The sequence below is a fragment of the Bos indicus genome, chromosome 4, assembly GCF_029378745.1.
Source record: "Bos indicus isolate NIAB-ARS_2022 breed Sahiwal x Tharparkar chromosome 4, NIAB-ARS_B.indTharparkar_mat_pri_1.0, whole genome shotgun sequence".
NCBI classification, from domain to species: Eukaryota; Metazoa; Chordata; class Mammalia; order Artiodactyla; family Bovidae; genus Bos; species Bos indicus.
In genome coordinates this window covers 104,119,482-104,131,623 of record NC_091763.1, presented here as the reverse complement: position 1 = coordinate 104,131,623, position 12,142 = coordinate 104,119,482, and the positions used below count along the sequence as shown (strand labels likewise).

The 12,142-nt window shown below is 45.1% G+C and overlaps 1 protein-coding gene across 11 annotated transcripts in view; it reads left to right on the top strand.

Annotated features, from left to right (window-relative positions):
- The window catches only part of SLC37A3 (solute carrier family 37 member 3), a 69,407-nt gene that overhangs the window by 31,315 nt on the left and 25,950 nt on the right, over window positions 1–12,142 (top strand). For 9 of the 11 annotated variants that reach the window (XR_011566333.1, XR_011566331.1, XR_011566330.1 and 6 more), the window contains exons 5-9: window positions 147–230; window positions 2,116–2,261; window positions 6,595–6,691; window positions 9,374–9,458; window positions 10,207–10,385. Coding sequence is in view for 6 of the 11 variants with exons in the window: in XM_019959178.2 (XP_019814737.1) it covers window positions 147–230; window positions 2,116–2,261; window positions 6,595–6,691; window positions 9,374–9,458; window positions 10,207–10,385 (591 nt within the window). In the remaining 5 variants the exon portion in view is untranslated. The remainder of the gene's footprint in view (window positions 1–146; window positions 231–2,115; window positions 2,262–6,594; window positions 6,692–9,373; window positions 9,459–10,206; window positions 10,386–12,142) is intronic. The other 2 variants (XM_070788244.1, XM_019959180.2) reach the window with 1 other exon arrangement.

Below are 12,142 nucleotides of genomic sequence, written 5' to 3'. Positions count from 1 at the left end.
GGTGAAACTGATAAAGAGGTTAGGCTAAGCACGAGAGTGAGGTTTCATTTTTGTGTTCTGTTTGCGTCATTTGCTTTAGAATGTATCGTACTCTTTCCAGGCTGTGTTGTTACCCAGAGCTGTAAAATGAAATGCTTTCTTCTTAGGGCCTTTTCATCAGCGGCATCGTCGGGGATCGGCTGAATCTGCGATGGGTTCTGTCTTTCGGCATGTGCTCTTCTGCATTCGTGGTAAGTTGGAAAGTGTTGTTGTTTTCATTCCAGTTACTGTTATCTTGGCCAGGAATTTTAGAATCCAAGCAAGCCCCCTACTTCTGTCTATAGAATAGTAAAATGAATCTTTGGTTTTCTGATCCCTTTGGTGCCTTTTTGGTTAAGGGACATCTTGAGAGTGTGATTTTAATCCCACCCCTTCCTTGATTCTCAGTCACCAACAGAGGTCACAGTGTAACTCGAGTGGCGTTCATTGCTCTCGAGAACCCCGCCCCAGCTCACTTCTGCAGTCACGTCTGCCCTGCGTGTCAGCCCTCTGCTCTCCCAGACCAAGCTGCCTTCCGTGGCCCTCACGCATCCTGCTCCTTTCTACCTCACTGCTATTGTTCCTGCTCTTCTTCCTGCCTTCAGTGTCCTCCGTTCAGCTCTTCATAGTCTAACTCAGTGTCTCCTTCAAGTCACTGGCCAGATGACCCTTGTTTCCTCATGCCTGACTTTATCCACCCGGCTCCTGGAAGTTGTCACTCCCTGTCCTGAGCCCTTGCCCCTGACTTTCCACGGAGGCACTTCCTTTGTCTGCTGCTCAGCCTGCTTGTTTCACTTGTTGCCCCTAGGAGCCTACAGCAGGGTGGTGGAGACCATAGACGCCCCAGGGCTGCACTGCCAGGCTTTCAGGCCTTCCCTTGCAGCTTCTAGCTGTGGTTTCTCCATGCTTCAGGCTCCGCTTTTCAATACCTGCACCCAACATTGCAGTGAGGGTCCTGTGAATCACTGTGTGGGGGGCATTTAGAATGGTTCTTGGCGTACTCAGTGCTCCAGAGGGCAGGATCCATATTAGAATCATCTGTATTTGTTCACAAGCGTTTGTTGATTGAATAAAAGCATGGAGCTTAGTTAGACTCTATTAATTGTTTTTCAATGTCTGCCATTGGTGTATGGGGAAAAAATTATTTTCCTTTATATTTCAGAGATTGAAGCACCTTATTCATAAGCTGCTCACCCACATATATGTAGAGACTGTTTTAAAACCTGGTTTAGGGTTTTTTCCTAAACCCAAATGAACTTTTTGGCCAACCCAATGTTTTCTTTCTTTTTTTTTTAACACACTTTTATAAAAGCTGAAGTATGTCCGTAAACTCACCCTCTTCAGTGCACAGTTTTGAATTTTGACAAGTGACTAGTCGTGTAACTGCCACCTGCCTTCTGTCCCTGGCCTCTGGCAACCACTGCCCATTTTTCCTTATGGTTTCCCTCATTGCAGAATGTCATGTAACTGGAATCATACAGTATTAGACATACCCTGTTTTTAAGCCTATGCCAAACATTCCCAAAGGAGATTGACTACAAATAAAATACCCACCCTGAGCAGAACGCCTGGAAAAAAGCAGTCACTTGATACATGCCACCAAATGACTGAGTCAGTCACAAGCTATGGTGATACACTGAGTATCACCATAAATAGTGATAGTTAGTAAAAATAAAAATAGTTAGTAAAAATAGCTGGTGCTTTCTGGCCCCCACAATGTGCCTGGAAATTTACACATGTTATGGTGGAAATCAACACACGTGAACTCCAGTAGTCTTTTTTACCGTCCTCCATAAACAGGAAGAAAGGGAAATAGATGTAAGATGAGGTCACACAATGGGGGCTCAGTCTTTTAGAGTGGAAGATGCAAGCTGGAGGGATGGTCCTCGCTACATTTTACGCTGTTTGCCGTCTCTGCCTCTCTGTCAGGGGTGGTTTGATGCTTATCTTGCTCGGGGCCGCTCTGAGCAAGGGCATCTGAAGAGTCTACTGCGAGTCTCTCAGGCTCCAGACATTGAATGTGTCTATCACGGAGGGTCTTGAGTCGGGGTGTCCACGTGGATGTGACCCGCATCTTGTTCTTTCTTCTTCCCTAAGGTGTTCGTCTTTGGCACTCTCACGGAGTGGCTGCATTTCTACAACAAGGGGCTGTACTGTAGCTTGTGGATCGTGAACGGCCTGCTGCAGTCCACCGGCTGGCCCTGCGTCGTTGCTGTTATGGGCAACTGGTTTGGGAAAGCTGGGTATGCCACTTTCTTCCTCTTTCATTTCCCTGTTTGATAGTTTTAATATCCGATTGTTCAGATTTGTCAGAGTCAATTCTCTCTATCCTTTTTTTTTTTTTTAATTTTAAAATTTTATTACGGAGTGTAATTGCTTTACAGTGTTACAGTGAAGTGAATCAGCTGTATGTGTACACATATCCCCTCCCTCTGGACCCTCCCCGATGCTGCCTCATCGCAGAGCACGAGCCGAGCTCCCTGTGTCACACAGCAGCTTCCCCCGGCTGTCAGCTTTATACGTGGCAGTGTATATACGTCAGTGCTGTTCTCCCAGTTCGTCCTACCCCCCTCCCCTTACCCCTCTGTGTCCAGCTGCCCATCACTTGATCTTTTCAACACCACCCGTGTCTTCCCTCTATTTTAGGAAGTTTAGAATAGCAGAGAGAGGAGGTTTCACATCAACGGACATTGGAGACAGTGTGGATTCTATAGTGAAGGTCTGGCCCGTGAGACACGTTCACAGCACTGTTCTGACTATGGTCAGACTTTGAGTGTGGCCGAGGCAGTACATCTCAATTTTTTTTTTCAAATCTTTAGAGAACACAAATAACACATTGTAATAATAGAAATCTTGCATGTCATCTCATCATGTATCTCCTTGTGGGTTTTGCCTTCCCTGTTTTTGATACTCGGTGATCTAGTTTGACCTTCTAAAATTAAAGATAAGGAAACTGAGCTCAGAAGTTGTCCTTGGGACTTGCCTAGAGTCACAGAGCAAAGGCTTTAAGAAGATGCAGACGAAGAATTGGCCAGACTTCGGGCCTTAGTTAAATTGGCCATCTCCCCCCAAACCTTCTGTTATTTATCAGTCGTATGTGAGTTGGTGTGTGTGATGGGGGCCATGCATATGGATGGGCACCCGCTGACGGATCTTCTGGGCCACGCAGGAAGACCCGTACTTACCCTACAGATAGAAAATAAGTAGAGATATCCAGAGACTTGGCTCTGTTTCTCATTACCATTCGTGACACTCTGCCTTTGTTGTTTATCGTCATTTATGGCTCTCTGCCTTCAGGGACTGTTAATTTGGATATCTAGCTTTTGTCCTGGATAAAATATTCATGTGTTGTGAAACGCACATTGATTTCTTTGATAGCTCTGTCTTTTTTGTTTACTCTCTTACCTAGGGGCCAATGTACCCATCAGATACTACCCACTTGCCATGGTGATCAGTGCATGCTTTAGGCAGCTCCCCTCGGTCTTCCAGCTTCCCCAGTTTCCTAGTGGGAGTAATGGTGCTTGTCGATGATGATCTGTGTTTGTTGTGAAATAATGTTTATGTTCAGTGTGCTAGTGACTTCTTTTGTTTTTTTTTAATACTGTTGTTTGTTTTTGCTCACATTGGGTCCTTGTTGCTGTGCGTGGGCTTTCTCTAGTTGCGGTGCATGGGCTTCTCGTTGCGGCTTCTGTGGTTGCAGAGCACAGGCTGTGGGCGCTCAGGCCTCAGTAGTTGAGGCTCTCCGGCTCTGGAGTGCCGGCTCAGTAGTTGTGGCACATGGGCTTGCTTGCTTCTCGGCATGTGGAGTCTTCCTGAACCAGGGGTTGAACTCGTGTGCCCTGCATTGGCAGGTGGGTTCTTACCCACTGTACCACTAGGGGAAGCCCTGTGCTAGTGATTTATGTTTCTTTCCAACTCTGCTGTCAGTGGTTTAATAGAATTGATTTTCAGAGGTACTAATTCCCCAGTGATACTTTAAAAAATTTATTTATTAGCTACACCAGGTCTTATTTGCAGCACGTGGATCTTTGTCACGTCTTGTGGGATCTTTCCTTTCAGTGCAGGAACTGCCTAGTTGTGCGTGTGGGCTCCAGAGGGCATGGGCTTCAGTAGTTGAGGTGCACGGGCTTAGTCGCTCTGCGGCATGTGGGATCTTAGTTCCCCAACATGGATCGAACCCACATCGTCTGTCTTACAAGGCGGATTCTTAACCCCTGGACCACCAGGGAAGTCCCTCCCCTCTTATACTTTAGTTTTCTTTTGGAGTAGGTGATGCTGTTTGTGTGCCGTTTATTTGTATTAAAATTTTAAGGTAATGTCTTTCCAGTCATGATTTTTGAAAATTATACCAAGGCTACTTGATTATTGTTGCAAAACCAGCTATTTCAAATGAACAAAGAGAAATAAAGGCAAAACCACCTGAAATGCTTTTATTTCAAGATGATCACTTTGACATGTATCATTGTGAGATAATCCTTACCTGAGCTTTTCCAGATTGGATGACACTGGGTGTTCGGTAGCAGTGACTGGACAGTCTTTTTTTTTTTTGGACAGTCTTAACTTTTCATTATTTCTCGGTTTCAGTCACAAAGACAAACAGCATGTTCAGGAAGGCCGTTACAGTTTACTTTTGAAAGTAAGACATTCTGTTTTTAAGTGAATAACAACTAGTAAGTGAAATTGATGCTGCACTTGACAGAGTGACTCTTCCTGTGAAGTGTCGCAGTAAACCACGAAGTACCAGTAAAACTGTGACAACTTACAGTCACAGTTGTTTTCAGCGAGTTTCTTCCGAAATGTCTTTGATCAGCGTGTTTTTCAGACCCTGACCTTTATCCTCTTGGTAGGTTTTGTGTTTTAAAGGCTTGGGGCATTATCGTCCTGATGAAAATGTAGAGATTGTCTAGTTCAAATCATTTGATTTCCAAGTGAAAAAAGTTAAATAATCTACTGACGAAATTGCCCTGAAAAGCTGTTACAATGTGAGTCATATCCCTCCTCCCGTTGTCAGGGGTCATTGTTTTTTTTTTAATGCCTCGCCATATAGCATACAGGATCTCAGTTCCCCAATCAGGGATCAAACCCGTGTCCTCTGTATTGTGAGCTCGGAGTCTTAAACACTGGACCGCCAGGGAAGTCCTGGGATCATAGTTTTTTAGGACACATCGAGGCTGGTGGTACTGGTAGATACACCTCTGCAGCCCCAACTGTCAATTCTGCCACTGCAGCCAGGCCTTTGAGGAGCACAGCGCTTTCCAGATGACAGCATCGAGCCTGGGCCGTGAGCTGCTGGCCATCACTCTGCACAGCTGGAAGTGGCTTCTGAACATGCTTTTTCACTGTACAGTGTTGTCTCCCTCTCCGGTTTTGTTTTTGATTTTTGGGGGCTGTGTCTCGTGGCATGTGGGATCTTAGTTCCCCAACCGAGATCAAACTGGTACCCCCTACATTGGGAGCTCACAGTTTTAACCTCCGGACCACCTGGAAAGTCCCTGCAGTATGTTTTCATGTCTCTCTTCTTCCATTCGGCACAGTAATGTTGAGATTCATCCATGTCTGCATCAATGGTTCATTCCTTTTTATGGCCAAGGAGTCATCCATTGTATCACAGTTGGTGAACATCTAGGTGTTTAGGTTTTGGCTTTTACTATTGAAGCCACTGTGCTTGTTTGTTCACAAACCCTTGTATGGACATATGCTTTCGTTCCCTTGGATAAATACCTTGGAGTAGAATGGCTGGATCTTATGGTAGGAGCATGTTTATCTTTTTAAGAAACTGGCAATTCCCTCTAAAGTGGTTGAGCCACGTTACATTCCTCCCGGCAGTGTAAGGGCTCTAGCGCTGCGCACCCTCGCCAGCACTGGTGTGCTCAGTGCCTTTTGACTTTGCTCTTCTGTTAGTTGTGTAGTGGTACCTTGTTGTGATTTTAATTTGCATCTCCCTGATGTTTGATGATGCTGAGCATCTTTTCATAGTCGCTAAGTGGTGTCTGACTCTTGCGACCCCATGGACTGTAGCCTGCCAGGCTCCTCTGTCTGTGGAATTTTCCAGGCAAGAATACTGCAAGGATTTACCATTTCCTTCTCCATTCATGTGCTTATTTGCATCTTATTTTACATGTGTGTGTGTAAAGCATTTATTAAAATCTTTGCCCCCTTTTCAGAAACTTTGTATTTGAGATGATTAGAGATTTAACTCCTTAGAATTTTATTGCATTGTTTATCTTTCACAGTATTGAGTTCTGAGATTTCTTTACATCCCAGCAGCAAGTCTGTTGTCAGATAAGTGGCATCCAAATAGTTTCTCCCAATCCACGGGGCTTGTCTTTTTAAATTCTCTGAATAGTGTCTTTCAGTGGGCCCCCAATTGAACTTCAGTATAATAAAATCTTAGAAGAAGAGAGCTACCCAGTTAAGTGTTTTGCCATTTGGGTGTACTTTGGGAAAAAACACGTTGAAATGGAACATTGATTCTGTGTAATGTGAGCCTGCGCTGTGTGGCCATTTTGTACTTGAGCTGCACACAGAACCCGTTCTGATTGTGTTGTCTTCTGTTCTGCTCTGTTCCCATCCCAGGCGAGGAGTTGTTTTTGGTCTCTGGAGTGCCTGTGCCTCCGTGGGCAATATTTTGGGTGCATGTCTAGCTTCTTCTGTTCTGCAGTATGGTTATGAGGTAAGTGTTTTTTTCCCTAGTTTTTTCTTCAGTATATAAATATATGTTTTATTTTTAGGAAGTAATCCTGTGACCGTTTAAAATGACTTAGTGCTGTGTGTGGGAGGGGCAGGGTTTGTATTAAGAGTGGACAAGCTTATGGTAGATTAAAACACATTAAAAAAAATTAGTCATGGAAAAACACCTAAGTCTAAAGACATATAATCATTTGGGGAAAAGTACTTGCAACTCATGTTACAGATAAAGAGCTAATCTCCTTAATGTATAAAGAGTGCCCACAAATTGATAAAGAAAAAGACTAACAACACACAGAAAGAAAGGTAAAGCATTTGAATGTGTAGTTCAGGGAAAGGAAAGAGAAATGGCTTATAAACATATGACAGGATATTCTACTTCACTCAGTAATATTCTTAAGTTCCTCTTAAGTGCCCCAAGGCAGTAGAGGATAGAGCCTTGGCCCAAAGAGCCAAAAATCTTTGCCCTTATAGGAGTTTAGGTATTAAGTGGTAGAGAAATGCAAATTAAAACTACATTGTAAAAAAAAAGAGAGAGAAAAAACCTTACACCGTATCCTTACTAGATTGGAAAAAGTCCAGAAGTATGGTACCATGTTTACTAGAAGGTAACATCAGGCATTGCAGGGTGGGTGAGTAAATAACTCCTCTTGGGGTCAATATAGGAATGTCTGTCAAAAGCCCAGTCACTTAACTGGGCTTCCCTGGTGGCTCAGACAGTAAAGCATCTGCCTGCAATGTGGGATACCTGGGTTCGATCCCTGGGTCGGGAAGATCCCCTGGAGAAGGGAATGGCAACCCACTCTAGTATTCTTGCCTGGAGAATCCCATGAACAGAGGAGCCTTGTGGGCTACAGTCCATGGGGTTGCGAGGAGTCGGACACGACTGAGCGACTAACACATCAGAATTATAATGGCTCTGACCTAGCAGTTCGACCTCCGTGAATTAATCTGACTGATGAGTATACTTCATCATATACAAAGAGCACATCTGCAAGGTTATTTGCTTCATCATTGTTTGTAATAGCAAAAGATTGGTAACAGATGTCAACCAAATGGGAAGTAGTTAAACCACGAAACACCTATTCAGTGGAATCTGTGCAGCTGTGAAGTAGAGTTAGGCAGCCCTGCGTGTCCAGACTGGGATAGAGCTCAGTGATATGTTAAGTAAAGATAACCGTGTGTTGAGTATTGCCATTTATGTGAAATGGAGGAAGAATTAAAGAGTATCTATTGTATTGGCTTGTGTGTTTCCAAAACAAACTTTGGAAAGTACAAGCTAAATAACAGTGCTTATATGTTCAACAAATAAAAAAATCGAATGGCTCATGTCAACGGATCGCCTGTTCAAAGACCTAATAATTGGAAACTCCCTGGTAGTCCAGTGGTTAGAACTCCAAACTTTCACTGCTGAGGGTGTGGGTTCAGTCCCCGATTGGGGAACTAAGATCCCTCAAGCCATGCAGTGCAGCCAAAACAAAACAAAACCCCAAACCTAATAACTGAAAGTAAGTTGCTCTTTTAGAAAGTAGGTAACAGTTTTTAAACAGCTTGCCAAGTGTTTGGTCCTTGAAGAATTTTGGTCTAGTTAGGGCCAGTGGGAAGTCCTTCCTGTGTTCATAGTCACCTTTTCCCAGGTTTCTTAGCTTCACACCTGGACTGTACTAATTGGCTCAAATGGGAATTTCAGGTCACCCTATGGGCTCCTCCCAGATTTGAATTCTGGAAACACTCATTGACACCTCAGGCTCCATTCTCTCTTAAATAAAATTCACTGATGCCGTCTGGCTCTCGAGTGTCTCACCTGGACCGTCGGAAGGACACTGTTCTTCCCTGTGACCCCCAGCACAACCCTCAGCTCCCCCTGTGCAGAAGGCTTCCCGTCTCCCTCCCGCCTGGTGGCTTCAGTTGTGCTGGGAAAGGTGGTCACTTGCCAGGATTTTCAGCTCTTCCCTAAAGCACTGTCTCCCTCCTTCAACCTCCTTGGCTTTTTTCTTCCAGATTCAGTTCCTCTGTATGTTTCCTATGGGGACTCAGCCTTCTCATTTACCCACCTCCGTGCTGCCTATGTTAATGTGTGGTATCTCTTTTTAAAATTTATCTTTATTTAGTGTTTTGGCTGTGTGGGTTCTTCGATGCAGCACTCAAGAGTCTTTGTCGCGTCAGGCGACAAAGCAGTTGGACCGGCTCAGTTGCTCCACGACATGTGGGATGTTAGTTACCCAACCAGGGATCGAACCCACATCCTCTGCATTGCAAGGCAGATTCTTAACTGCTGGACCACCAGGGAGGTTCCTATTAATTAATGTTGTGTGTGGTGTGTAACCCGCCTCAACTGGAAACTGTCTTTGAGGGCAGATACTGTCTGTTACGTGAGGCTGAGTGGTGGCAAGAGTGCTATTCTTGGAGCTAATTCTGACTTCCCAGTTGTAATAGTACCACTCGGTGTCCAGGAGACCTTAATTATCCTCTCTGAGCTGCACAGAGTCCCTGGGAAAAACTTGTGAGAAAACAAGTAAAACACTTAGCTCAGTGCCTGGCAGCGGCCGGGTGCCCGGCGCTCACTTCCTTCCTGGTTGTGCCGTCCTCCACGTGTGTCTCTAACGACTGTGTGGTTAACGAGCATCCCCGATGTGTCAGGAGCACCTCTCCCCTTCCCGCCCCCCAGTATGCCTTCCTGGTGACGGCGGCCGTGCAGTTTGCTGGTGGGATCATCATCTTCTTTGGACTCCTGGTGTCACCGGAAGAAATCGGTGAGAGAAGCTGCTTTTCTACTCAGATCGTCTTGCTAACACGGGCAAAGAGAAACCCGAGGCTGGAACAGCCCAGATCTTTCTCCCTAGGAGAACTGTGGGCTCCTTTCAGTAAATTAAAAGAGCAGTCTTGCTGTTTTGTGTCCTGTCGACGCCACAGCCTTGCCTGGCACAGCTGCAAATGTTTGAGGGAGTGAGGCTCACCTTTTTATAGATTCAGGGAAAACTCATCATTTGCAAATGAGGTTTTATAATGGAGACATTGGCTTGAAATTAGCATGGAAGGATTTTGAATTTCGCTTCTTGAGACAGATCTTTTTTTCTTCAGAAGAATAATTCAGTGAAATACTTATCTGTGGTTAAATACAGATTGTACAGGCAGAACATACAAGTGAAACCACAGAAGCAGATAGATGTATGATTCTTCTGTCTTTTGAGTCTTACTGAAGAGACACGTCAGTTTAATAGTACGTAATTAACGAGTTTTTCTGTATGAAAGAGAAGAGAGCGTGACGTGGTTGAAAAAACACTGCTTCGAAGCCAGATAAAGGAGAATTTGAGTCCTGGGTTTGTTCCTCATTAGCTCTGTGACCTTGATTGACCTTGGACTCTGAACCTTAGTAACTTTTTCTGTAAAATGCAAATGAAAATAGCGTGGACCTTACAAGTAATGGTGCGTGTAAAGCACTCAGCACAGTGCCGGCACCTGGCAGGCACCCTCTCAGTGTGGCTGTCGCTGTTGTTGTAGGTATCCCAGGTATCGAGACAGAAGACAATTTTGAAGAAGACTCGCACAGGCCGTTAATTAATGGTGCTGAAAACGAAGATGAAGCTGAGCCTAATTATTCAATCCAAGAAGGCAATACTGTGACCCAAGTCAAGGCAATAAGCTTCTACCAGGCTTGTTGCCTTCCTGGAGTTATAGCGGTAAGGACTGTTCAGATCTCCCCACCGAAGCCTGGGAGATACCATAGCCTGAATAGTAGCACTGCCGGGCATACGGCACCTTGAAGCAGTTAGCTTCTCTTTGAGACTTTATTTCGGGAATATATGTCCAGAGGAATCGGGAACAGTGGCCCTCAGCTTGTTTATTGACACCACTTGAGCTTGTATCTGATACCCAGTGCGAGGGTTGGTACCTTTTCTGTGCAGAGCCAGATGTAAATGTTTTCAGCCCTGGGGCCACTGTGCAGTCTCTGCCACAGCCACTCAGCTCAGTAGAGCAGAGGACTCCACAGACACATGGAACCAGTGGACCTGACCGGAAGTGGCCCGTGGCCCCAATTTGCTGACCCTGATACTAGAGTTGGAGTAAGAAGGCAAAGATGGGTATTTTTTAATATATGCCTTTTGGCCTGTTGAAGTCTTACAGAATTATAAGTAGATCAAGAGGGCCTTGAGTGGTGAAGTCTGTTTTCTTTGACGATGTTCTTGCCATTCTAGGGGAAAAAATAGTTTGCCCTTCTGTAAAAGGCCAGAGCAGGATGCTCCACAGTATCCCTTGGTAGTGTATTCCAGTGTTTCCATAACCTCCACAGTCAGGTTTTTTTCCTAACATCTAAACTGAATCCATTCTGCCACAGTTTTTCTGTCTTGGTGTTTTGGGCCTCTAGCATGGGAGTGGGGAGAAGGCAATGGCACCCCACTCCAGTACTCTTGCCTGGAAAATCCCATGGACGGAGGAGCCTGGTGGGCTGCGGTCCATGGGATCACTAAGAGTCGGACACGACTGAGCGACTTCACTTTCACTTTTCACTTTCATGCATTGGAGAAGGAAATGGCAACCCACTCCAGTGTTCTTGCCTGGAGAATCCCAGGGATGACGGAGCCTGGTGGGCTGCCGTCTGTGGGGTCACACAGAGTTGGACACGACTGAAGTGACTTAGCAGCAGCAGCAGTGCAGGAGTGGAGTTAAGAGGCCTAGGTTATGCTGCCAGCTTACCCACTAAGGCTCTGCGAGGTCTCTGGCGTTACTCAGCTCTTCCTTGTGTCTCAGTTCCCCATCCTATGGATAGAAGGCCTACCAGTCCATCCTCCCTGAAGTCTGCAATGTTGAGTTATTATGATTAAACACCTTTTTAATTTTATGGTTTAATGGTGCTTTATGAATATAACCTCTCAACTAGATTCAGAGTCTGCTGGTTGTCCTATTTCATACTTATCTGCTCCCTTCTCCCTACCCCAGGCTAAGAGAACTGACACTTGCCAACAGATAAAGTTTAAGCGTGAGTTCAGATCGAAGTTCGAGTTCCCACAGTTCTTCAACCAAAAGATGACGAGTCATACAGTGAAATGCATGTCCCCTGGGGGCCTGTTCTTATGCTAATGATTAGTTTTGTTTTGTTTTTTTTTACAGTAGTTATTAAAATATTCTGCTGGTAAGAGTTTAATTTCTGAGACAGGACTTAGATTTGTTGTGACTAAACGTGGTGCTCCCTTGCTATCCCTTTGTATTTCACAAGCTATTGTTCCCCGCCATGGGCAGGGTATAAAGGGAATCCAGTGAACTTAATCCCTTTGTCTTTGTGGCCGGCTGTCTGGACAAAATGCACTCATGGTTGAGATTTGGCTCTCTAGGGGGTGGCGGTCCTGCCAGGAAAGCCCCTTTAAAACAAGTGATACCTAGGGAATAAGTGGCAGCTCCAGGGAAGAGAATATACTAGCCAGACACCCTTTGAAGTGAG